The sequence below is a fragment of the Heterocephalus glaber genome, unplaced genomic scaffold (genome assembly GCF_053883595.1).
Source record: "Heterocephalus glaber isolate CG9 unplaced genomic scaffold, H.glaber_assembly_v1.0 deba00001504, whole genome shotgun sequence".
NCBI classification, from domain to species: domain Eukaryota; kingdom Metazoa; phylum Chordata; class Mammalia; order Rodentia; family Bathyergidae; genus Heterocephalus; species Heterocephalus glaber.
Genome location: NW_028258324.1, coordinates 5,804,620 through 5,829,566, shown reverse-complemented (window position 1 = coordinate 5,829,566; position 24,947 = coordinate 5,804,620). Strand labels below are relative to the sequence as shown.

At 56.8% G+C, this 24,947-nt stretch overlaps 1 protein-coding gene across 1 annotated transcript; it reads left to right on the top strand.

Moving 5' to 3' along the window:
* The first annotated feature begins 614 nt into the window (after positions 1 to 614).
* Positions 615 to 9,757, top strand: Dusp7 (dual specificity phosphatase 7). The gene is made up of 3 exons (XM_004834193.4): positions 615 to 3,235; positions 4,607 to 5,041; positions 7,729 to 9,757. The coding sequence occupies exons 1-3, from the start codon at positions 2,719 to 2,721 to the stop codon at positions 8,034 to 8,036; spliced, it is 1,260 nt and encodes a 419-aa protein (XP_004834250.1). The 5' UTR covers positions 615 to 2,718; the 3' UTR covers positions 8,037 to 9,757.
* The last annotated feature ends 15,190 nt before the right edge of the window (positions 9,758 to 24,947 follow it).

Below are 24,947 nucleotides of genomic sequence, written 5' to 3'. Positions count from 1 at the left end.
TCCTGCTGGCACGTTCCACGGCCAGGCTAGTTTTCCTGCCATCCCTTTGCCTCCATGGTCACCCACTCCCCACATTTCCTGCCTTCTGCACTCATTCAAACCTTGCCTCTTACAACATCCCTGCTGAGCCTGCCCCTGTCCCCACCCACTCATCCCACAGATCTTCCCTTCAGGCTGTGTATCCTCCTGCAGGACTAGCTTGGACACGCTTGGACACACACACACACACACACACACACACACAGGAGGGGGGGGCATCACAAGCTAAAGTGAGAGGCTGCAGGGCTCCTTTCCTCTCTCTAGGGGGATGGGGGGACTGGGGCACAGGAGAGGCACCCATTTCAGTTGAGCCCTCAGTCATTAGAGCAATGGCTAGTTCTCACTAGGCACTCAGAAGCAACTCCACCTCAGCACAGGGAACACATAGCCCAGTCACACTTGAGGACAACATGAGCCTCCTGTTCATGTGACTGGCCTGCCCTGAGGGAATGTCACTCTGATTTACTGGACAACTGACTTCTTTTGCCTTCTCACCGAGGTATAGCCCCCCTGCCCCCTTTTTTTAAAAAAAAATAAGTTGTCTTCTTTTATTTTGTTTTTTTGTTTTTTAGTATCAGGGATCGAACTTGGGACCTTGCACTTGTGTGGCAGGCACTGGAACCACTGAGCTAAATCTCTGGCCCCTCCCCCCCTTTTTGAGAGAGAGTCTTGCTAAATTGCTCAGGCTGGGCTTGAATTTATCATCCTTCTGCCTCAGCCTCCCAAGTAACTGGGATTGTTGACATTCTCCACTGCACCTAGGTCAGGCCTCTTTTTGAGTGCTGCCTCTATCCCAGACAACCAGCACCCAGAATGTCCCCTGGTGGGTAGAGCCTCAGAGGATATCCTCCCAGATGGATGGATCCGCAGACTGGCTGGACACTGTCCAAACTAGCACTCTCCTACATCGGGAAAACAGGCTGAGAGGTAAGAATCATATTGCGGTCACACAATACATCAGTAAATGGCAGGAAAGAATCTGGGTCTCAGCCTCTCAGGCCTGGGAAGTTCTTTCCTAGGACCCCAGGGAAGCAGTCTCTGCCCAGCAAGCCGAGGTCAACACTGGGCAGGGTGTTGACTCTGGGGATCCAATCCGTGGATAAGACTATCATCGGCTGCCCTGGTGAGAGAAAGCCCTGCTCCTTTGCGACAGAGCCCTACTGAGAAGACAGAACCTTCCAGACAGGCTGTCTCGGAAGACTGAGGGAGCTGGAATTGCTTTTTGTGTCTTCTGGTCAGAGATCAGCTGAAAGCTGAAATGCTCTGGCTTCGAGTGGTCCTCATTGAAGCAAATATCAAGCGCTATCACCTCTTGACCCGACATCCCCCTCCCCCAACTGAGGGTTGGGCAAGGTGGCTCAGAGCTGACCAACTGAACAGAGTGAGTGAATTGAGTCCCAAGGACATAAGGGCACCCAGCTGGGCGGAGAATGGACCAGGCAGACCACTCCCTCCTAGGTGAAAGGCTACCCTGGTTCGGTAGGGACAATATGGCAGGTCCTGCGCACGCGTGCCACCCAAGTCAATCAGTTTTGTTCTAAGGCTACCTGGGGTCCATTCATCTCCTCTGCCCCGCCCGCCAACCAAGCCGACACGCCAACCTCGCTAAGGCCCAGTCCCCTTCCCGCGCGGGGTGGAACCGGCGGCGGGCCCCGCCTCCCTCCCACAACAGCTCCTTCCTCCGTGACTGGCTCTCTGCGCACCGCGTGCCCGCCTACCTCGAAAGTTGATTGGTACATTAGGAGCGCGCTAGGAGAAAGACAGCTGATTATAAAGAGTACTTCCCTCCTACCCGCTCGGGTGGAAAAGTCACGTGGCGTTACACTTCACATTTGTCACCACCCCGCTCGTAAAGCTTTCTTAAAGGGCTCGCTCTCCCTTCCCAGGCCTTCTCTTTCCCAGCCTAGGAGGGTGGCTAGCAGCCCCGAGCCATCCTGCCCCTCCAGTCACCTAGGTGCTGATTTGCCTGAGAGCCTGCTGGGGTTGAGACTCCAACTTGGATCTCGGAGACTGTGACCATCGGGATGATGCGGTCGTCGCCTAAAGCGGAGTCCACCTAGAACAGTGCCTGACACGTAGTGGGCGTGCAGTTTCCGTTTGCTGAATGAACTAGAGGAAAGATGAATGAACGAGATGACCGGCGGGGGGAGGGGAGGTTGGCTTGGTGTGACCTCCCCCTCGCCCCGCCCCGCAGTCCTGGGGCACCTTTGCTTCTGTAAATGCGGGGTGCCAGATGTGGAGAGCCCCTGCACCAGCTAGGAGGGCAGGCACGGGGAACCCGGGAAGTGGCTGGACTCTGCCACTGTGTCTGCGGGCAGTAGCCAGTTCCCGGGCGAGCAAGACAGCGGAGGCGCGGGGTGCGGGGCTCTCGCCACAGCCCTGGGCGGGGGCAGCTGAGGCGCGGCGCCTTTAAGCTCGGGCGCCGGCTGCCGGCTCCGCCTCCAGGAGGACGCCAGGGCGCGCGGCCGCTGGAGCCGCCGTTTAATTGGGGCTGTCAGGCCGCTGCGCGCGCGGAGGCCGGGCGGGCGGGACTGAGGCCGGGAGGCCGGGAGGCCCGGGCGGCGGGCGCAGCTCGGCGGGAGGCCCGGGCGCCCGGAGACGCGGCTGGGGCCCGCGCGGCCGGGGCGCCGTCCCAGGGCAGGGCTGCCCGGCCCCAGCCCCGGGCAGCCCGCGCTCCCCATGAAAAACCAGCTCCGCGGCCCCCCAGCGCGGGCGCACATGTCGGCTTCGGGGGCTGCGGCGGCTGGGGACACCCGGGCGGGGTCGGAGCCCGGCTTGGGGTCTGGGTCTGGCGCGGGTACTGGGGCGAGGGCGGCGACGGAAGCGGGGGCTATGCCCTGCAAGAGCGCCGAGTGGCTGCAGGAGGAGCTGGAGGCGCGCGGTGGCGCGTCCCTGCTGCTGCTCGACTGCCGGCCGCACGAGCTCTTCGAGTCGTCGCACATCGAGACGGCCATCAACCTGGCTATTCCGGGCCTCATGCTGCGCCGCCTTCGAAAGGGCAACCTGCCCATCCGCTCCATCATCCCCAACCACGCCGACAAGGAGCGCTTCGCCACGCGCTGCAAGGCGGCCACCGTGCTGCTCTATGACGAGGCTACAGCCGAGTGGCAGCCCGAGCCCGGCGCCCCCGCCTCGGTGCTCGGTCTGCTCCTGCAGAAGCTGCGCGACGACGGCTGCCAGGCCTACTACCTCCAAGGTGAGAGCTGCGTCCAGACCTCTTATGGGATCCAGGCACCCCCTGCCCAGCTGCAGGCTGTTTCCTCTGCGCGCGTTTCACCAGGCCTGACGCCACGTCGCCCCTAGCCCGAGTCCGCCCTCCCAACAGCAGGGAGTTTAGGCAGGCGCTGGAGGTCCCTGTGCGCCCCCGTTCTAGGCACGATTTAATTGGGTGGGACAAACTTTACCTCACCTGGGGTGTTCTTTTTTTTTTTTTTTTTCCTGCTAATTGAGCAACAGCAATGCCCATGCTCTAGCTGAGCTCAGAGGCTGCCTTCTGGAATCCAAAAGTGCCATGGGCCCAAGCCTGAGCCTAGAATTCATGTCCTGGGAAGGCCAGGGTAAGGACGGTCACCTTTCATGGCACCATCTAACCTCCTTTACATGGGGACCGTTTATGATGAGGTCTCTGGGATCCCCATATGGCCCCTGCCACCTGGGGATTTTTGCCTGTTGGAGAGCTTGCACGCAGTGTCCATTGCCCTGGCCCAGGTCCTAGGGCCCCAGTTCCCCAGCCTGCTGCCCCAGAGCTTATGGAAGCGGGAGGCAGGGGGGGCGGGTGGTGGCTGCAGCCCGTGTTTCCAATTAACATTCCAAAATGGCCTCTCGCTGGCAGTGGGACGGGCAGCAGGGGAGGGGGGAGGCTTGCAGCACCCTCGGGCGCAGAGCCTATGCCTAGCTGCAAGGCGCTTCTCCCCATCTTTCCTGTCCCTGTATAACCCCCGTGGCCCTCCCCTGTGCAGTTCCAGTGCTGAGGGCCCTTGTGTTCTGAGGGAGGGCTCCAGAGAAATGGACCTGGGACCCCTTTGACAAACTTGCTTCTTCTGGAGGGAAGACCACCCAGTACCTTTACACCACCCTCTGCAGTAGGCTTTCAGGGGGTGGGCAATTGCTACACTGTCAGCAAGCCAAGGCCCTCTCTGCCTCTGGCTGACCCAGATGTGGCTCTGCCCCCTGGGGTCTCATCTGTAAGAGGGGTTGGCAGAACCACAGGTGTTGCCCTGAACTGGATTGTCTGTTTTCCTTTACCCTTTCACTTACTGAGCACTACTGGATGCTAAAATGAACAAGGGAGCTTCAGCAGAGGAATGAGCTGGGGCCTATCCTCAAGTGCCCTAAAGCTGGTAGTATGGCGGGGACCTTGAAGTGTTATGGGTAAGGGTTCAGAGCTCAGGCCTTAGTTTCCTTATCTGTAAAGTGGTCACAGTTTAGATAGAGAATGAATGAGAGGGTTCACATGTAGCATCCTTGGTGTGGCCATGTTGACCGTGGGGCTGACATGGGGAGCCCTGGCCACTGGTGGTCTTGTGAGGCCCCTTTGGACTCTGATCAATATCTTACCCGGCCACAGGTGGTTTCAACAAGTTCCAGACCGAGTACTCGGAGCATTGTGAGACTAACGTTGACAGCTCTTCCTCGACGAGTGACTCGCCACCCACCTCGGTGCTGGGCCTGGGGGGCCTTCGCATCAGCTCTGACTGCTCAGATGGCGAGTCAGACCGAGAGCTGCCCAGTAGTGCCACCGAGTCAGACGGAAGCCCTGTGCCATCCAGCCAGCCAGCCTTCCCTGTCCAGATTCTGCCCTACCTCTACCTCGGCTGTGCCAAGGACTCCACCAACTTGGATGTGCTCGGCAAGTACGGCATCAAATACATCCTCAATGTTACCCCCAACCTGCCCAATGCCTTTGAGCATGGTGGCGAGTTCACCTACAAGCAGATCCCCATCTCTGACCACTGGAGCCAGAATCTCTCCCAGTTCTTCCCCGAGGCCATCAGCTTCATTGGTAGGTGGTGCTGGGAGCTGGGCAGAGTGAGTGGGTGGATGGGTGGGCGCATAAGGTGTGTGCAGGACTCTGGGTGTCGCCCCTGCCTAACTGGGTACCTCTGGGCCTGTTGAGACCTGTGTGTGCCCTGCATGTGTCAGCGTGTGCCTGTGGGTGTACCCATGCCTGCTGTGACTCACAGAGTCCCTCAGGCCCCTCTACCTGTCCAGACCTGAGCAGTCCCCTGAGTCCTGGGCTCTGTGCTGTCCAGCTTAGGTTTGCTTTGCTGTTGTTTCAGGCTGAGCAAGCTGAAACATCACAGTTCACAGACTCCCATCGGCCTCGCTTGCTCTGTATCATGCCTCAGCACGTGTCTCTCCAGGATAGGGCTGTCATGGTGCCTCTGTGGGCTTTACTTAGAGGACCAAAAGATAGCCCTGGAGCCAGAGACTTATCCAGACAGGCAGCTATCAGGATGTGGCACCCTAGAGGGCCTCTGTGGGACCCCAGCTGCTCTCAGCAGCCTGTGGCATTTGTTTAGAGTAAAGGGGGCATATAGAGAAGGTGGGGGCAGCCTGAGAAAGGCCTATATCCCCAGCCTCAGCACATTTGGGCTCTTCTCCTGCTTCCTCCTCTGCTAGCTGAAGGCTGTTATACTGCAAGTCCTCTCCTGGTCTTGGGTCTCACCCAGGCTGTGAGGAATGGACACAGGCTCATGGTAAATGTAAAACTTGTACTCTGAGCTGGTGACCCAGTGTTTCTGCCAGCCTCCATGGCAAGATGGGGGTAGCCTGGGCAGTCTTTTCCCAATGGCAACTGGCTATGTCCAGTGGAGGGTATTTGGTGTCAGCTGGGCTGGGCTAGCTCTAATAACAGGAAGTGGGAGGCTTCCTCGCCTCATCCGCTTACTGGGAACCAAAACTAGGTGCCTGGCTGAGAGGGAGAAAGGAAGCTAAGGCCTGGAGGAGGGACCTCCACTGTTGCTGCCTAGAGCTTCTGTCCTGCTGGGAAACATTACCAAGTGGGCTGTGGGTGCTGTGCTTCTCCACCAAAGGGAGGGGGCCGAGAGGGGACACCAGATTCCCCAGGGCTGAACCTGGCTTGTGGTACTTTTATCCTTCTTAAAGATTCCTCCAGGGCCAGGGATTTAGCGCAGTGGTTCCACTGCCTGCCTCGAAAGTGCAAGGTCCCAAGTTTGATCCCTGGTACAAAAAAAAAGATTCCTCCATATCTGGTGAAGGAAAGCGGGAGGGAATGGGATGCACACAGAGGTTGGACAGGTACCTTTATCCTTATTTGACAAATGAAGGAATTGAAGCCCTAGCATTGCATGGACTCTGTGGGACAGGGTCAAGTCAGGCCCTGAAAGGGCTCAAAATAAAGCCATCAGCAAGAGTTTCACTCTGAATCTCCTTGGAGGGGTTTTGGGACCAGGCAGTCCCCACACCCTGGTGTCATGGGGACGCTTTTTTCCACCACCCCCTTCTCTTGTCCCAAATCGCAAAGTCAGACTGTAGGGCTTCACCTGAAGCCTCAGCATCTCTCTTCTCCCCTGCTAGTTCTGCCTCCCATGTTACAGCCAGGGGACCCACTGTCAGTCTCTGAGTGTGGATTAAGCACCTACCCTGTGCTTAATCCTGAGTCTCCTCCAGTGAATGGAGATGGGGAGAGGAAGCTCTGTCATCCAGAGGCAATGAAGAATAGTTTATGAACCTATGTGTCACCCTGTAGGAGAACACTGACTAAGGGCTGACTTTGTGCCTGGCTTTCCGTAGGTTTGGAGTTAGGGAGATGGGAACCACAAAGATCCTAGGCTGCTTGTTAGTCTGTGTCCCTGGTGTGGCTATGGCACAGAAAGAGGCAGCTGCTGCAGAATCGGGGGAGGAGAGATCACAGGCTGAGTTGCTCAGGTGTGCAGCCGGTGTTACTGGCTAGACCCCATTGGCTGTGGTGGGAGTTGTTACTGGCACATGGGCCATCGAGTTGGGAGAGTGGCTCCCAGTTAAGCAGACCCCATTTGAGAGAATCAGATGTGCTTACACCCAAGTCCCCAGGTCTTCAGGAGCTGGAGCTAGGGCCTTGGGGACTAGCTGAGCAGAGCGTAGAGCTGAGTGCAGAGCAGGCCAGGTCTCCATTTCCTTCCAGGGGAGCCTTCTGCAGGCCTGCTTCCCAGGAGGCTCTGGGAAGGTCCATGGGTGCCACACCAAGAGAACAAACAGCCCCTACTCAGGTTACAGCCTGGCACCAGTGGGTAACAAATTATAAGAAACCTCTATGTGGTCTTGGTCTTGTCGTTTTGTCTCTGCACTTATTTCTACTTTGATAAAATGGCTTACTGGCTATGGTACAGGCGACCCTCCAGGGTGACACCCTTAGCACCAGCAGGATGAGCAGTGATCACAACAGTGTGTGATAGCAGTGCGTGTCTGCTGACCCTTTGCTTGTCTTAGGTCCTCATGAAAGCACCTCAATCAGCCGAGGTGCCAGAGAGGACTCAGGGACACAGAGGTATGCAGGGACTTGGAGCAGAAGCATGCCATGGCCCTCTCTACAGCACTGTGTCCCCACACTGGCGAGGTCCCTCAGGAGTCAGGAAGGGCCACCAAGTTGCCTGTGGAGTCCAGCCTCACTGCTGTGGCCCTTCTGGCTCCCGTTTTGGAAGAGTCCATGGAGATGGTACCTCCCTGACCCTTGCCCATGTGTTTCAGAGGAAGCCCGCTCCAAGAAGTGTGGCGTCCTGGTGCATTGTCTGGCAGGCATCAGCCGCTCGGTGACAGTCACTGTGGCCTACCTGATGCAGAAGATGAACCTGTCACTCAATGACGCCTATGACTTCGTCAAGAGGAAAAAGTCCAACATCTCGCCCAACTTCAACTTCATGGGGCAGCTGCTGGACTTTGAGCGGACGCTGGGGCTAAGCAGCCCATGTGACAACCACGCACCCAGTGAACAGCTCTACTTCTCCACTCCCACCAACCGCAACCTGTTCCCACTCAACACACTCGAGTCCACGTGAGGCCGGGTCCACAGGGCCTGGAGGAGGCCCAGCCTGCTGCCCTTGGCCTGAGGAACCCACACACGTCGCCTGTGCCTGGAGGCCAGGCTGAGCTACACCAAGTTCCCTTGCTGTCTTGTGGGTCAGGGCCCACGGGCAGGGCTTCCTCACTGCAGAGGCTTGGGATCTCAGATGTGTGGCTTTGGGGGCCAGGAGGCCTCATCTTTTCCCGGGACACCCCTTTCTGCGGAAGGCCCAGCCCATGTGGCTATTTTTAAAGACATATCCATGGACCTGAGTTTACTTTATACTTTTGGCAGGTAAATCCAAGCTCCCTGGAGCTCAGAGTGTATTCAAGCTCTTCTTGATTTTTCTTTTTTTAACAAAAAGTGTTATTTTCAGACTATATGCAACAGTGAATTGTATAAATCAGTGTTTCATGCCTTTCTTGATCCTGAGAGAGAGAGAGAGAAGTATTCTGTTTCATTTTTCTTCCTATTTCAAAAAGCAGTTATTGATATGTTTTGTTTTTGTTCTTAGTGGAAAAGACAAACCCCATGTTGATCTTGACCAAATGCGTTTTGCACACGTGTGAAGCCTCTGTTTCTCCACCAGGCCCTCTGGAAGAGGAGGCTGCTGTGCTCCAGGAGTCAGCCATCCCCCACAATGGCTCAGCCCAGCGTGGCACTGCATCCACCTGTGCTGACTGTTGTAAGTGTGCTCAATGGACTGGACCAGTGGTCTTTACATTGTTTGCCCTCCCAACTGCCCCTCCAGTGGTCTTGCAGACCTCCCTGGGGCAGAAGATGGAGGTCCTGCCTCTGTTCTGCTAGAGGTGGAGCACAGGGGACTGCCAAGCAGTAGCATTAGCCTTCTGGGTTCAGCCCCTCAGAGGCTGGACCCTGGGCCCTTTTCTAAACTTACCATGACTTCTGTTTTTGTTCTTTCTCTCTAGCTGGGAGTGGAGGCCAGTGTCTGGGGAAAGCTTAGGTGATGGGACCCAGCCCTGCATCCCAGATTCTTTCTCTTACCCTGGCTGTTGATTTGGTCCAGCCATAGCTTCCAGTCAGTCCCCTTGTCCCCATGGAAGCCTTCCCCACTCACATCTTGGCCATGCCTTTTACTACCAGGAACCTTGCACCCCTTTTAACCCTAGGGTAGGGGCAGATGGGGCGGTGATGGTCAAGTGGAAGGGGTGTGAAGCTCTGTCCACCCCAGCATTCACAGAACAAAGCCACGGATTCTGTTACGCTCCTCTAGTTTTGTTCCTTCTCCAGCCTCCTTCTACCCAGGTGTTAGGGCTGCACAGGACCTGGGAAGGGGTCAGCCGTGGGGCTGGTGTCCCTGATGGAGCCAGCACTCAGCATGCGAGCAAGGCCACGGAAACTGCCCCCACCGCATCTTACCTCACAGGGTGGTTTTCAGGGATTTTTGGGGGCAGCAGATTAAAATCTTGCCACAGTTGAGAAATTGACAAAAAGCTTCCATGCTGTACATGGTTCTCTTTCTCTCTCTACTTTTTAAAACAGAAAAACCCAGAAAGATGTGTCTGATTTGTGTACATGAGGGTATGCCAGAGGGTGGCCAGTTTTGCTTTATGAGCTTATGAAGGAAAATTTGTGTTCACACACACGCACACACACACACACACACACATACACACACATATATATATATATATATCCTGAACCAGCAACAGGACTTTGTTTATATTGCAAATAAATATTATTTTTTCTTTAAAATGAGTTACACTGTTTGGTAAGGGCAGGGGTCCTGGGATGCTGATGGGCATTGCCGACAGGCACTCAGGGTCTGCTTCTGTGAGGCATCGGCCTGGACCTCCCTACAGTTTGCTAGGCACTTGTATAGCCCAACTGGGGGTGCCCCCCAGGTGGGAGGGAGCAGCAGGGCTTCTAGACAAGGCCTCGGTTTCCATCTATAGAATGGGACCAGCACACAGACGGTGCTGTTCAGATGTGACCTGATGAGCTCTTTATGTTCATGTCCTGGTTAGGGCCTAATCTTGCAAGGAGGCATCAGCCATACTTGGCCCTCCATCATCAAGGCTCCCACAGGCAGGGTGTGGGCCGACCCAGGCTGCAGCTAGGAGCAGGGAAGGGTCTAGAGGAGGATGGTGGCCGTGGCTGGGCAGAGGGGCTGGGCCCCCCATGGGTAACAGCCCTGTTTACAGTAGAGTGGGGATGTAGGTTTATGTCTCTCTCACCTGCTGGATCAGGTGAGCCCCAAGCAGGGACTTAGGAGGCCTGGGTGCTGACTCAGTTTCCCCACTTCTTACACAGCTCTGGCCCTTCAGGCTATGTGATCAGCACCAGCAGAGCAAGAGCTATACAGCCCCTCTGGTCTTTCCTGTTGGGTTACTCTGGCTCTGCCTTCCCTGACCCTGTCCCGTAGCTGCCCAAGTCGCATAGGGCCAGAACACAGTCACCATCTTCACGGCTAGGCCTGTGACCAGGGGGAGAGGCCAGGTTCTGCCAGCCATGGGACCTGGGTTCCAATTGCAGCTGTGTGACTGCTGGCCTTTGTGTTTCCCACTTAATTCTCTGGGCTTCCGAATGGAGAAGCCCCTTCGTTCAGCAGCAGGCCTGCAGGGTGGGGCTGAGAAATAGGGTTCTTGCCTCATAGGCAAATGGTGAGCGTTGCCTTTGCTCTTGGGCTCCCTTGTGGCCCTGGTCCTTCTGTGCCAGGGGCAGGCAAGGGGGTGGGGGCTTGAGCAGGCAGAGACTGCGCCTTTGTTCCTCCTGCTGCCCTCACCCAGGGCCAGGGAAGCCCTCGGGTGCTCGGCTGGGGGCTGGGCCCTCAACAGGCAAGTAAGTGCCTGGCAGTGCCAGCATGCCCAAGTACAGGACTGGGGGTGGGGCAGCCGTCACCTCCTGAGCTGACTCCTGAAACAGGCCTGGGGACCAGGGAGTGCATGAGGGAGACCAACCCCACCGCTTCCCTCCCTGGCACTCTTAGGCCAGGTGGTCTCTCTGACCCTCAGTGCCATCTGTGGAAATTCCCACTTCAGCACTGCCTGGCTAAGGTTCCTGCCAGGGAACAGGGGCCTGGGCTGTAACTAAGTGCAGGGCCCTGGGTCCTTGCTCTGTGATGTTAGGGTAGGCAATGCTGCCCTGGACCACTTCCCATACTCGGGTCCCAGGCTCCTGACACATGACCACCTGAACTCCTATCATTCCACCAGTCTCAGCCTGGTCCTGACCAACCTTGCCAGGGCCCTTGATGCCAGTATCCCCTGAGGTTTGCACACCTGGCTCTCTGCGGTTGCTTTGTCTCTCTCCCTATGCCGTGGTGCTCCTCCTGACCTGCTGTTAGTCCTCTGGGTCTCTGTTTCTGTCTCCATCTCATCTCTAGCCCCAGGCACCCAACCACTTCTTAGCTGCTTCTCAGCCTTCTCCTGGGAGGCAGATCCAAGCCACTTACTCACCTTCACATTCATCCAGCAGTCATTTCCTGTGCCGCTGGCCAGTTCTGGGAGTGGGAACATCCCCCAGGGAAAGCTTAGTGTTGTCAGACTGGGTGGCAGGATAATACAGCCTTCAACCTGTCCTCTGATAAATGAATCAGGTGCAACAGCAAGAGTGACTAAGCCTGGACACCAGGAAGAACTTGCAGCACTGTGGAGCGGTTACTTCGAAGAATACTGACCAGGAGATAGAAAAGAATGAACATGTCCTAGGGTAATCCTGCTCTGAGCCTCTAGAGAGGGCCTTGTCCTGCTGCTGGCCCCGTGGGGCCTCCCCAGCATGCAGACACCTTCATGCCTAGGGTATAGGCAGGGTGGGGGCGGGCAGCAAGCCCATGCTGGAACCTGCCCCCTCCCTGTGCTGCACTCAAGCATCAGGCTGCCTCTGCATATGGATGGATGTGTCTGGAGCACCCGCACTCACACCAAAACCTCAGCAGAAGCCCCAGGGCCTGTGTGGGAGCCAGACTCCTCTGGAGGGAGGACAGGGACACACAGGTTCTGATCTTTGACAGCTTTTCCCTGGTTGTTCTGGGCTCCACGGGACATAATCTCACCTGCTCCCAGAGACCTCCTAGGATTGATCCATCTGACATCAGGAGCCCTGGAGTGGCTCAGAATTGTCCTGTCCTGTCACACATCGAGTCAATCGGGAGAAGCCAGTTCCCTCCATCCCTGCTTCTCTGAGTCTTTACCCGCCTCCTCCATCAGGCTGAAGCCCTCTGGCCCTGTGAGAGACAGACAGACAGACAGACAGACAGACACACACACACACACACACACACACACACACACACACACACACACGTGGTGCATATGGCTTCTTATTTGTCAGACTGAGCAAGCCCAAGCAGGTGCTGTGGCAGCTGAGGTGCTGCCTGCAACTCCAGCTCCTCTTTCTGGGTGCGTCATCTCTGGGTGAAGTCATCCCTTCCTAGGCACAGCCATTAGACTATCCCTCGTTAGCAACTCTGGGAGGCCTCAGCCCAATGTTTCCAGCTGGGCCAGAGGAGCCATACAGGTGATACAGGACTTCAGCCCCAGCAGGAATCCCCCAGGCTGCTCTATTGTACACCTCCACACTGCAGCTTCTGCCTGTAACAGTCTCCATGCCCCTTTATGCTGCCTCTTCCTCTGGCTTCAGGGCTGCAGGCAGTGGAGAAAGAAGTTGTGGTTCTCTTTCACATGGGCAGGGCCTGAGGAGGAGCCTCCTTAAGGAGCAGAGACCTTTGTAGTCTTCAAGCCCAAAGCGGCTGGGGGTGACTCACTACTAGAAGCCCTAGTTGCTGAGTGCAGAGTAGCCTGAAGGACAAGTGTGCAGGTTGGCACACAGTGAGGAGGCAAGGACAGACATTCTGAGTGGGTCAGGAGGGCTAGACCATGTGGCTTCAGAGGAGATGGTGAGAAAAAGACCCACCTGCAGAACTATGGGCCCCATGGGAAGCTGGCATTAGGATGCCAGTCAAGGGTCCCAGCTTATCTGCCTGTGTCTGTGGCCTGAATGCCAATTGCCATGCCATGTAGGACTGGCTTGCTGAGTGTGGTGGCATGGGCCTGTAATCCCAGCACTCAGGAGGCCGAGGCAGAGGACCATTATGAGTTAAGGCAAGTCTGAACTATAAAGCAAGACCCTGCCTCAAAAAAAAAAGGATGAGTCTTAGCCAGGGGATGTGCTGGTGCTGGTGCTGGACCCATCTTCCCTCCAATGGGGGAACCTGCCCTGCCCCTCACTGTGCACCCCCATGCCAAGCATCCACAGAGAGGCAGTGTCACGAATGTCCTCCTGCACACTTGGGTCCCTCCCAGGACGGCGTGCCCCACAGCCCCTCTCAGAGCCCAGGAATGTGAGCTGCAGGTTGTTCACCCTGCTGTGACCACCCCACCCTTGTGGAGGGGCACTTAGCTCTGCCTCTCCCCTCTGCAGTCCTCCCACAGGCCTGAGATGAGAACAAGGTCTCTGAGGGGACCCAGCCTCGAACTCAGAGCTTACATCCTGGATCAGATGCTCGGTTCTGTTCCAAGGCCTGCACAGCCTGGCCTCAGTACCCAAGAGAAGTCCAAGGAGCAGGAAACTGAAGGCCATGCAGAGGGCCCTGGGTGGGGTGAGAGGCTGGGCCAGGCCAGCAGACCACTTGGCTTTAGTCCCTTGAGGACACTTACTCCTTCCATCTCCCTGCTCCTCCTTCTGCCAGGGGGATCCCACCCCCAGCCTGCCCCAGTTCTCCTGGTCCTGGGGTCTGGAGAAATTTAGAGATTTAGCCCATTGCCAGGGGAGGGTGCCCCTCCTCACAGCTCCACTATCAGCCCCTGCGTGCTTTAGTCTGGCAATAGTTTGAGCCGGGATCCCAGCTATCTTCTAGGCACCAGCAGAATGCATCTTGATCCTTGCATATTTCTTGCACTGCCCAGAGACCCTCCCTGCCCACTTCCCATGTCTGCTCATCCTCAGCCCTGCTCCTCTGTGAGCCCCTGGCCCTCACCCTCCAAAACCTACACTGAGCCCCTCGGTCGAGGAGCTGGGGGCTGCAGATAGCGCTGATGAGGACTGCAGGATCCAGGCTCAGCTTGAACCTGTCCCCAGCTTCCTGGAGCCAGCCCCTCACAGCCCTCTCCCCAGCCCTCAAAGAGAAGGAGATGGTACCATGCCTCTCCCTAGCGGCTTGGTCCTCTGGTGGTCTCACTTCTCCCTGTCCCTTCGGCACTGGTGGGCAGGGAGTCTAGGTGTGGTATCTCCTGCATCCCAGACTTTTTCCCTGGGTCTCGTGGCCTAGAAGTGGCATTTCTGGGGCAAACATCTTGGCTCCATTTTTCTGAATTGGTTTCAAAAGGAAAGCAGGACAGTTTGTCTTTCACATGGGACTATTACTGCTACTGATTTAGAGAAGCTGTGTGTTGACTATGCCAGGCACATGTAATGGGCTCAGCCAAGTGCTGGGGGCCAAGTCTGTCCTCAGCATGAACCGCTGCCTGGACTGGCTACCCCTCCTGGCTGCCACTGCCTGGGAGTTGTGCTGACATGCCTGGTCCTCTGCAGCTCTAAGTGCAGCAAGAGTAATGACAATAGCCGGGGATTTAGCTCAATGGTTCCACCGCCTGCCTCGCAGGCACAAGGTCCCGAGTTCAATCCCTGGTACCAAAAAAAAAAAAGTAATGACAATAACAGCCACAGAGTGGCCCCTGGTTTGGGCCGGGATGTTAAGAGGAGGAAGCTGGGACACAGCAGCGAAGTCTAGTGTCAGGAAGGGGCCACGTGAGTCTGGACACAGGTCTGGCTGACTTGGGAGTCCCTGCTCTCAGCTACCTCAGGCCTGAGATGCCAAGGGGCCTGGGACCTTTGTCCCCTTCCTAACCCTAACATGGGTTGTGAAACCCAACTGTGCCTACTTGAGAGAACAATGTCTGGTGGCAAGGGCCCTGGGGCCACATCTCTGAAGGCAACACACGTCGGTGTGTTTCCTGGGCAAGGAACAGGAGGCTGAGGAGGAGAGTTGGCAATGGCAGGGAGGCGCAGGAGGAAGTATGGAGCCAGGAATGTCCCGAAGTGTGCAGGCTTGGGAGCCTGAGAGGCAGCAACGTCCAGGTAATGCAGTCTGGAGGCTTCTCAGAAAAGATGACAAATTCCAGTGATGATGAACTGTCTGAAGCTCCCACCTCCAGTCTCTGCATGTTATTTCCTCTCCCTGGAATGCGTGTCACCCACTACCCCCTTCAAGTGGCTACCTCTGTCTCCTCCTCTCCTGAGCCTAGGTCCATTGCCTCCTCCTCCAGGAAGCCATCTCTAACTTTGTCCCCCAGGTTAGATCTTGTGCCCTCCCCTGGCTGCCACAGCCCTCTGTGTAGCCCACCCCTAGAGGCCCGGCTAGCCTATCGATAGATCCAGCTGGCCATTGTCAGCCCCTCTATCTGAATATCTGGGCACTTCTGGGAACATGCCCAGCTTCAGGTATCAGGCCCCTGTAACCTACTGAGGTATGGGAGAGTTCCCATAATATTTATTTCACTCTGTCCCCTCATATGTCCAAGCTTCACTGGCTTCTGCCTGCCCAAGCCTTTGGTGGTGCTGAGGAGGTGGGACTGGGCACCTCTGTGCCTCTGACTCACTGACTCTGTGCCCACCCTGATTGCTGCCCACCCCCCTGCCAGGTTCCACCCAGAGAAGGGTCTGGCCACTCCTGTTTACAAAGATCTGCCACTGCCACAGCTAAGTGGAGGGGTCTGGAGGCCAGGCTAATTGATTAATTAAACTCTTCCGATTAATTAGCTTTGTCTCTCCAGGGAAAAAAATTCTAGAGTGGAGCCAGAGCTTCCTCCTGGCTGGGAGAGGGTTTCACAAGCCTGGGTCAGACTGAGCCTGATCCTAGTGCTGCTGTGGGCAGTGGAGAGCTCAGGAGGAGCATTCTGGGCCCTGGAGCCAGCTAGGCCACCTGGGACAGGGAGAAGGGGCCTCCAGCTTGGGCCTCAGCCAGCCCCTCCTGAGCACACTGGCCCCAAGCCCCAAGGCCAGAGGCAGTTTGACCTAGCAAAAGCAAGTAAGAGCAAAAGGTGGAGGCTAGATCTGAGCAGACAGAGCAGTCTGCTGGGGTCTGCACAGGGCTGCGGGGGTTGGGGGGACAGGGAATCCAGACAGGACCCCCAGTCCAGCTGCTGTGTGCAGGGGGACCCTTGAGGATCAGCAGAAGAGCTTGAAGTTTCTCTGCACATGGTGGGCTGTGGCCAGTTTGAAGCTGGGACAGAACCTGGCCAGGTTTGGATTTTGGAAAGATCTTGGGGGCAGCTTCTCAGTGGAGGAGTCTAGAGGGGCAAAAGAGGGTTGGTGGTGGGGAGGAGGGGGCTTCAAGTGTCCAGAGAGGTGGACGTCCATCAGGTCTGGGGAATTACAGGGAGGGTAGTCTAGCCTGGCATACGTAAATTAGCTCCTGCTGTGTGGCCGAGGGCCATCCAATTCCCTACTCTGGCCTCTTTTCCCTCATCTGCAAGATGGGGGCTGCAGGAGAATAAGCCTGAGGCCACCACCTTGGGATGTGAATGTCACTCTCATGTTTTCTTGTCCCAGGACAAGCACCTTCTTTAGCCTCCAAACCCTCCATGGCACTTACAGGTGTCCTGCCTAGCGGGGTTCACCGGTTGTGGAGGCAGAGCAGCCCCAGCACTGGGTGAGTGCCTCATTCAGAAGCTACAGTATCATGATCCAGACTGGAGAGGCACATGGGGCTGCTCAGGGTGGGGGAGGGACACCTGTGCCCAGGCTGGCGCTGGGGGAGGAAGGCCGGGCCATGGGTTGGAGGCAGAGAGGCACAGAGCCCAGGACACCCCGAGCAGCCACAGGCAGCAGGCAGGACTGCAGTCTTGGCATGAAGCCTGCCCTGGGCTGGTCCTCCAGCTCCCTGAGTGGCTGCCCAAGTGGGAACAATGACCCTTTCACGTCACACCTCCTCAGTCACAGCAACTTTGGCGCCGCAGGACAAAGGGGCCATTTCATCATTGTTGGATTGGATCAACAGCCCGCCTGCCTGAGCCCTGCTGCCCCCACACAGCCCAGGCCTGGAAGGGAGGCTGGCTGCCCAGGCTGGCCAGACCCAGGACCTTCTCCACCTGGTCCAACTGCATCCATCCCAGAGACCCCCTTGCTTTCCTCACCATCCCTTTCTGGCTCACCTGGCCTGCTATGAGGATGCTAGGCTCTGCTCCAGAACTGTGGTCTCCCCACAGGTGGGAAGGGCTGAGGGAGATGAACTGTCAGGTTTCACCCAAGTCTGTCAACCCTGAGGTCACAAACCTTCCACCTGTACTCTCTGCCCCCAGGCAGCCCTGGCCTCCAGGAAGAAGCCTCTGTCCCAAGGGTAGGGAGAGCTGAAGAGCCCTGGCTTTCTACTCCCAGTGACTTTCCTCGATGTGGACCAGCCCAAGGTCAGCTCTGCTCACATTTGGCCTAGCCTCTTCCCTCTGTGGGTACCTGGCTGTCCTGAGGCTCAGAGAACCAGGACTCTATCCCCCATGCCCAGCCCTTCTTCCTGCCTCCTGGCTCCTTTTGTTAGAGACCAGGGGTTTGGGACCATGAGCCCCATGCTTCCTTCCTCCTCCATTTGGCCAGGGTTTGTTAAAGGCTTGAAGAAGGATAGGAGGCCTCTTATTACTTTTAGTAAATAGGTCCCAGCCTGGGTACTAACACAGAAGCTGTACCTACTACCCCCGTGGTCAGAGCCCAAGAATCCAGCCACTGAGGGCTCAAGCCACATCCTCAGAGGCAGAGGCTGGGACAGGGAGATGGCTTCCTGGAGGACACCTGCAAATAGCAATAGTCGTGGTAGCCCAAGGTGGATGTATCTGGGGGCTCACTGGGTGCATCTGCATGGCATAAACCAATCAAGCAGGCTTCTCCGGAGAGAGCTATGCAGTTCAGGGCCCTGATTGAGGGCATAGACTCTACCTTGGTGGGCTTTGTGAAAACTTGGGCCCCAAGAGTGGATCAACTGAGAGAGTAGGATCCTGATGTAAGGGAGAGAGGAACTAGGGATACATGGGTTCCAAGGTCTCCCCCATTTTACAGACAACCCCAAGCTCAGAGATAAAGGGGCCATCTAAGCCACGTGGTGGGTGAAGGAGAGAGCAACCAGGTCAGGAAGGAGCTGCAATCTGGGACTGGTCACCACTGGCACCTGGCCTCAGGGTGGCCCCCTGGGCGCTAGGCAGTTGGCTGGGTGTGGAGGGCAGACATGGCATGTGTGGGTGTGGGAAACCTGCAGGGCAGGGCCTGCTCTGTAGTTCCTACAGCTGCCTGTCCCTGCACTGCGGCCCCTGCCAGGCCCGGCGGCACTATATGCATTGCCCATTTGCCCTGCTTCACTTCCTCTGACTAAGATTAAAGAATCACCCCTTTGGGAGTGTGGAGCCTGGCACCTGTCAGCAGGAAATGCCCGGCCCAGCCCTTCTAGAGCCTGCCTGTCCTGGCACCCCTCATCTGAGCTCTTGGCCAGGACTCCTAGGAGCACATGTGTAGGGGTACACTGCCCTGGTTGTGGCGTGTTGGGCTCATCCTGGGTCACCGTTAGGTGGTCTGGGGTGGAAGTAGGTGCCCCCCCACCCAAGTCTGGCCCAGGGTCCTCTGTCTCAGCTGTTAATCTTGCTGACACCCTAGCTTCAGAGTCTTTGGTATGTGTAGCTTCTCCCAGCCTAGTCAAGGCCAGGACTTGGGGTTAAGTGCCCAGTCCCCAGCAGAAGGGCAAGGCCTAGGCTCTGAGCACAGTTTCAACCACTTTGAATTTCAAGATTGCCCCTAAATGGTGTCTGTCCAGGGAATAGAGAGGTTGAGGCTGCTTCAAGATGGCTGCTGAGAGGTGAGATATGGCCCTGGGGGACTGCCCCCTCAGGGGGCCTCCAATGGCCCTCCAATGGCCCTCCAATAGCCAGTATGGGGTGAGGTGGGGAAAGAGTAGGAGCTTCAGGGAACTTCCTGCTCCAGGGAAGGGTCACAACTCCCACAGCCTCTGCCCCAGCTTTGGCCCCAGGCTTAGTGCTGCCCCTTCTGGCCCTCTCCTAAGCAGGGGAGGGTACTGAAGTCTGAAGGAGAGACATTACTGGCCCAGAGTTCCTCAACAGGCCACGAGGCAGAGGGTCTGGGCTCTGTCTCTAGTTCTGTCCCTCAAGGGCCATGGGTCTGCAGCCAGGTCCCTGCCCCTTTTGAGCCTCAGTCTCCCCTGAAACTGCACATTGACTGGACCCAGGTTCAGACTCGCTAGGACAAACCCAACAGCAGCTATCAGCCAGCAGGCTCCAGTCACCCCTTGTTGGGAGTTCTCAGGAGGGAAATGCCCTCTGTCCTCAGACTTTGTCCTCCATGAATGGTCATTTTACAGAGGACACAGAGATGCTCAGATGGCAGGGCCAGGCAGTGTCATAGCTGGGCCAGGTGATAGGGTCTTCTTAGAAGTGGGGAGACCTGGCATTGGAAGACCAGTCTCAAAGGCCCCAAATCAGCACACATTCACATGGTGGTTTCTGCTAAGTTACCTGAAAACATTTTTGCCAGACCATAAAACTCTGGGGACACTAAAGGTGCAGCCCAGGGTAGGGGACATGTTGGGACAGGCAGAAAGCCATAGCAGCCCAGCCCCTGAAACTCCTGAGCACCCACCAGTCTCTGTGCATGTCCCCACTGCTACCTGGGCCTGAGTGGCTCTAATCTGTGTGGTCCAGGGCCAGTCCTGCCCTCTCTGGGCCCTAGCTGCCAGCCCTACACAGTAATTCCATGCCCTCCTCAAAGGCTGTGGGCAGGTCAGATATCACTGGTGAACAATAGCTCAGGAAAGAGGGGAACTGAGTGGCATCCTGTATGGTAGGCACCCCAATGGGGTGAACCATGTGGCCCGGCTGAGAGTCTGGTGTTGCTGTCAGACTAGACAGGTTTGCAGCCCTGCCTTCAAAAATGATCAGCAGTGTGGCCCTTGGCAGGTTATTCCATTTCTCTGAGCCTCGACTGAATGAGACTAATGGATACCTGTCTCCTTGGTGTGGGTTAGTTTGGGGGAGCCACCAGGCCCCAGTGCCATGTATGCTGGGCATGAGGGCTGCTGTGGCTGTCCCTGGTAGATTCAAGTTGTCACACTGCTGGTGCACCATAAGGGCTGTTCCAGTAGCCACGCTATGGAGCATGCCTCAGTTGAAGGACAGAGGGGATGGAAATGCTGCCTTCCAGGTAGGGATGATCCTGAAGAGAGTAGGAAGAGGAGTGTGCTGTGCTGTCGTGCCCAGGGGCAGGGCCTCAGGGGACAGAGGACAAGGTGAGAGGGAGGGGTCAAGCTGAAGAGACGTTGTCTCAGGAATCGAACCCATCTCTGAGCTGGGGAATCCTGGAGCCTCAGCCAGGGGCCCCCCAGGGGTTCCCCCTCCAACCCAGCATCTGGGGCCAGCAGTGACCACTGCTCCAGGCTGACGACTTCATACCATCTCCCCAAGCTCCTCTATGAAGTTCCCCTTTTACTGTGAGTGTGGACACTGGGGCCCAGAGTTCAGCAATTTGGAATGTGATGCAGTGGACCCCAAAGGCCCAGCCGTTGCCTGGGGAGAAGGGATGGAATAGGGGTCTTGTCCTGGGGTCCAGCTCTGCTCCAGAGAAGCCTAGAGACAAGGTTATCCTGTAGCTCACCTGTTCTGAGTCTCTCTATTTCCAGCTAATGGCCTCCTCCTCAAGCTGGCACGGGCTCTTCCAGGCACAGAATGAGGTGAGTGTCCTGGCTGTGCCCTCTACTGTGCTCACAGGTGCTATGAGGGCCTGTTTGCCTTCAGGACCCCTCTGAGACTCCGAGAGGTAGGGCTGGCTCACCCACTCCTAGGAAGGAACAGGTGAGGTGCTGGGGCCAGACAAAGGGTCAGAGAGGCCATGGGCCTTGGCGTCAGTGCCTGTGCAGGGCTCAGGTTCCTCATTCCAGGTCCAGCGTGGAGCTTCCAGCATGGAGTGGAGTGGCCTTTTCCTGCTGCCATATAATCCACCAGTGGCATGGAAAGTGGAGGTCATTTGGCAATTTGAGTCAAAGGCCTAAAAATATGCATAACCTTTAATCTAGTAGCCCTATTCCTGGGAATCGGCTTTGAGTAAATCCTTTATCTGAAGGAAGGGAGAGGGTTTGTGTTCTTTGGCTCAGATCAGCCCAGGTACCTGCTGTCCACTTTCCCCATTAAACTTGTTCCCTTCACAGAACCATGTCCACCACCCTCCCAGTATATGCAAACTGCTTGGGCCTGTGTCCCATACCTGTGCCCTTTCCTATACACCCTCCATCTCCCTGGGACTCAGGTCTCCTCTCTCCCCAAACACAGGTCTCACAGCCCCCCTTCTCCAGGGAGTCTGCTCAGATTTCACCCTGTCTGCCGTCCAAGGTGGAGGTCTTCGGAAGCCACCGCCATCCTTGAGGTACTCCCTTGGAGGTAGTAGGCTGTTTCTCCACAGAGCTGCTTAGTCCTGCTCAATTGTAAGAGTTTCTGAGAAGGTGTGAGGCTGTGGTTCTTCTCGGGGAGAGGCTAGGGGCACCTTGGAACACACCCCACAGAGACCCACTCACCAGCATCACCCCTATACCCCTTCTCTTTGGCCATTCCTAACTCCCACACAGGAGTAGGGCAGGATGACCGGACACTGGGGAGGCTGCCCTCCCTCCTTGTCTAGGCCCTAAGAAGGTGAAAGCCCTGCACAGGCCTCAGGGTGTCATTTGTCCCTTCCTGTCTCCAGGCTGCTTGTAAATTCTGTTTTTCTCATAGGAGATAAGTGGAACTTCTGATCTATGTTCTTTCTGTGAGTTCAAGGGACAGAGCCAGGCTGCTTGGCAAGGAGGGCAGCAGAGGGACAAGTGACTTGATATGTTCGGTGCCATGTGTCACTGTCAGAAATCCCAGATGTGACGCCTGCTCCTAGGAGCAGCTGAGCCACTGAAGAGGAGGCTGCATGGTTTGGCCCTGCTGTGGGCTGGGCTCTGTCTCCGGCATGCAACACCAGGTCCCATCCTCAAGAGAAGGGATCATTCAGTCCATCTTTTGGGCAACCAAACTGCCTTGTGTACAGGAGGTTGAGGCACCAGGTCAGAAAATTCAGCCATGATCCTGCAGGTGGACAGAGGAAGTCCCAGGGGCCTGGGAGAAGGGAGAAGGGTATAGGTCTGGGGGTGACCCTAGAGCCTGATGTGCCTGTCCTCCTGGGACTTCATGGGGTCACTCCTCATGGTGCTGCTGCATGTATCAGGGCAGGTGGGAGGAGATGTCTGCTCTGGCCTCTCCTGGCCATGAAGCCCAGGCCTTGACTGTGCCCCCACAGCCTCTGCCGCAGCCGAAAGATGTGCCTGGAATTCTAAAGCTGAGCTGCAGAGTCATCTGCCCAGAGCCTGCCAGCTGTAGGCAAGGCTGCTTGTCTTGGGAGGGAATGTGCTGCCCCAGCAGGGACCCCTATTTGGAGAAAAAGGGAGTCAATTCCATTTGGCCCCAGCTTCTGCCCCCACCTTGCCTCACCTCTAGACCTGGGAGTGTGGTACTGGGGGAAGCTGGGGCTCCTGCAGGGTCCTCAACGCCTCTCTGCAAGCTGGTGGCTACCCAGCCTCAGGGCTGAATGCAGAGGTGGGCAGCCTGCCTGAGCTCCTCCCCTGGCATCCCTGTGATTTAAGACAGAGAATCCTGTGCACAACAGGCCTCAGGTGCCCTCTGTGGGGGCCATGCAGGTCACTGCAGGTAATTTGAGCCTGCAGGTGGAAGATGGCCAGGCTGGAGCTCCAGTTCTACCACCTACAGCTATGTGACCTTGGGCACATCACTAACCGTTCTCAGCCTGATTCCTCACCGGGAAAAGGTGGAGTGTCTGAACAGAACCCGAGAACCTTAGTGTAGACTTGGTGTGATCACAAGAGCATCCCACCCTTGGTGTGGCCTTGCTCTACTCAGGCCCTGCAGGGAGTCTTTCGTATTCACAGCCTTATACCTACTTTCTGCAGGTGTGTAGCATGTTCCACATCTCAGATGAAGAGACTCACAAGGCCCAGACTCGTCTTGTTGGGATGGGGTGACTGGGTGAAGGAGTGCTGTTTTGAGGGGCAGGAATGAGATAGGGTTGGGAGTCGGGAGGCCTATCTTGGGCATAGGGACAGGGAGGTGGCAGGGATAGGTGAGGCTGGCCCAGACAACCCCCCAAACTGTTGGGAAGGGAGGTGGCCACTGGGGTCCCAGGTCTGTTCTCAGCAGATACTGCTCTGAACTCCAAGCCCTTATCTCCACTGCTTGGCAGTGCAGTTTGGTCTGGCCAGGCACAAAGCAGGTATGATTACACCTCAGGAGGCGGCAGATGGACCCTAGGACACCAGGGGTGAGGGCTCCTTCAGACCCAGGCTGCCCCTGGTCACTGCTGCAGCCCCCAGTCACAGCCCAGCAGAAGGGCCAACAGTGGCTCTTCAGCCTGGCCAAGCTCCCGGGAAGTCAAGAGCATGAATGGATGCCTCACCCTGCCCCCAGCAAGTGAGAAATAGCCAACACTGGTCCACTTCCCGGCTGGCCTCTGTGATTAACCCTAGTGGCTTCTTCTTCTAGAGCAAACACCAGCTCTGGCTTGGAGACTCCAAGCCAAGTTCCAGCCTCAGCTGCTTGTCCCCAAACCTGCAAGCAAGTGGCCAGGGAAAGACTCAGGAAACACACAGTAGTCTCCTCTTGGGGTGTGGTGTGCTTCCCGATCCTTTGACCAGCATCAGTCTGGAGACCCAACAGGCCTGGCACCGGGTACCTAAGAGGCCCCTCGGTGAAATTCTAGCCTAGACCTGCTAAAGACCAGAGAGGCAGGGAGAATCTGCAGGATGGGGTCTGGAAGGAGGGAAGCAGGAAAGAGGCCAGCCTTGACAGAGATGGGTGGACACAGGTGGGGTTGCACCTCAGGCTTTGAGAGTTGCCACTGGACAAGCCAGCTGGGAGCCTTGGGGGAGAAACTCATATCCATTTCTTAGAGAGCTCTGTAGGAGGCTGAAGATTGCCCTGACCCCACCAAGCTGAGATGTGCAGAACTGAGCTAACCTTGATGGGCTGGGGCCATGAAGGTGGTCAAGTGGGGCCTCCTCTCGTTTCCAAAGGGTTGCAGTGGCCCTTATCCTGGGCATGTTCTTAGTGACCCTGCTCCATTCAATCCCAATCAAATCCTGGCACTAGTGCTCTAGGTGAGCAGCTTCAGGCAAGTCGACTTCCACATTTGTTGGGTGAAGAAAGCAGTGCACTTAGAGCAGGCTACAGAGATGAGAAGGGCCTGGCTGGCATAAGCCCATGGTTGCTGGCTGTCTCCTTGGTCCAGGTGGCATTCCTGGACCTTCCCTGCACTGTGCCACCATCCTGCCCCATTTAGCAGATGGAGAAGCTGAGCCTGGCACAATGCCCAGTCTGGCTCAGGGCCACAGGAAATCTGTGCCAGAAACTGTCTAACTTCCCTCACCTTAGTGCCCTGGGCCACAGGGGGGAGTCAGGCAGGTGCTGGCCAGGGGTAGAGATGGAGAAGCACCAGGGCATGACGTGTCCTGGGAAGGCCATGTCTACGCAGGTGCAGCCCTGCCCCTGAATCTCCCCATCCTCCCTGTTACCTGTCCTGTCCTCTGGTGCCACACCCACTCTGAGCACTGCCACTGCCACTGGCCTGGAAGCCTCCATCCTCCTACACTGCAACCAGGCCCAGGTCTGCTGTAGTCAGACAGGGCCTTCAGGGCCTGTGGCTCATTTGTTCCATCCTGTTCAAGTTCGGCCCAATCCAGGCTGGGAGCACAGTTCAAGTGAGTCTGCAGCCACCATAGCTCAGCCTGGCCCCAGATGGAGGCTGGGAGACCATGTGGGATTCTGGGGCAGGGAGGGGAATACCACATGTGGCTGAGGCAGCAAGTTGGATGTGACAGGGAGGTAGAAGCAAGCAGGGGAAAGGAGACAGGTAGGCAGGCAGGCAGGCAGGCAGG

What these genes read in the sequence shown, in the direction of transcription:
- Dusp7 (XM_004834193.4), top strand. Translation starts at nt 2,719, where the DNA reads ATGAAAAACCAGCTCCGCGGCCCCCCAGCGCGGGCGCACATGTCGGCT. An exon ending in CCAGGCCTACTACCTCCAAG is followed by an intron (nt 3,236 to 4,606) that starts GTGAGAGCTGCG and finishes ACCCGGCCACAG; the next exon opens with GTGGTTTCAACAAGTTCCAG. An exon ending in CGAGGCCATCAGCTTCATTG is followed by an intron (nt 5,042 to 7,728) that starts GTAGGTGGTGCT and finishes CATGTGTTTCAG; the next exon opens with AGGAAGCCCGCTCCAAGAAG.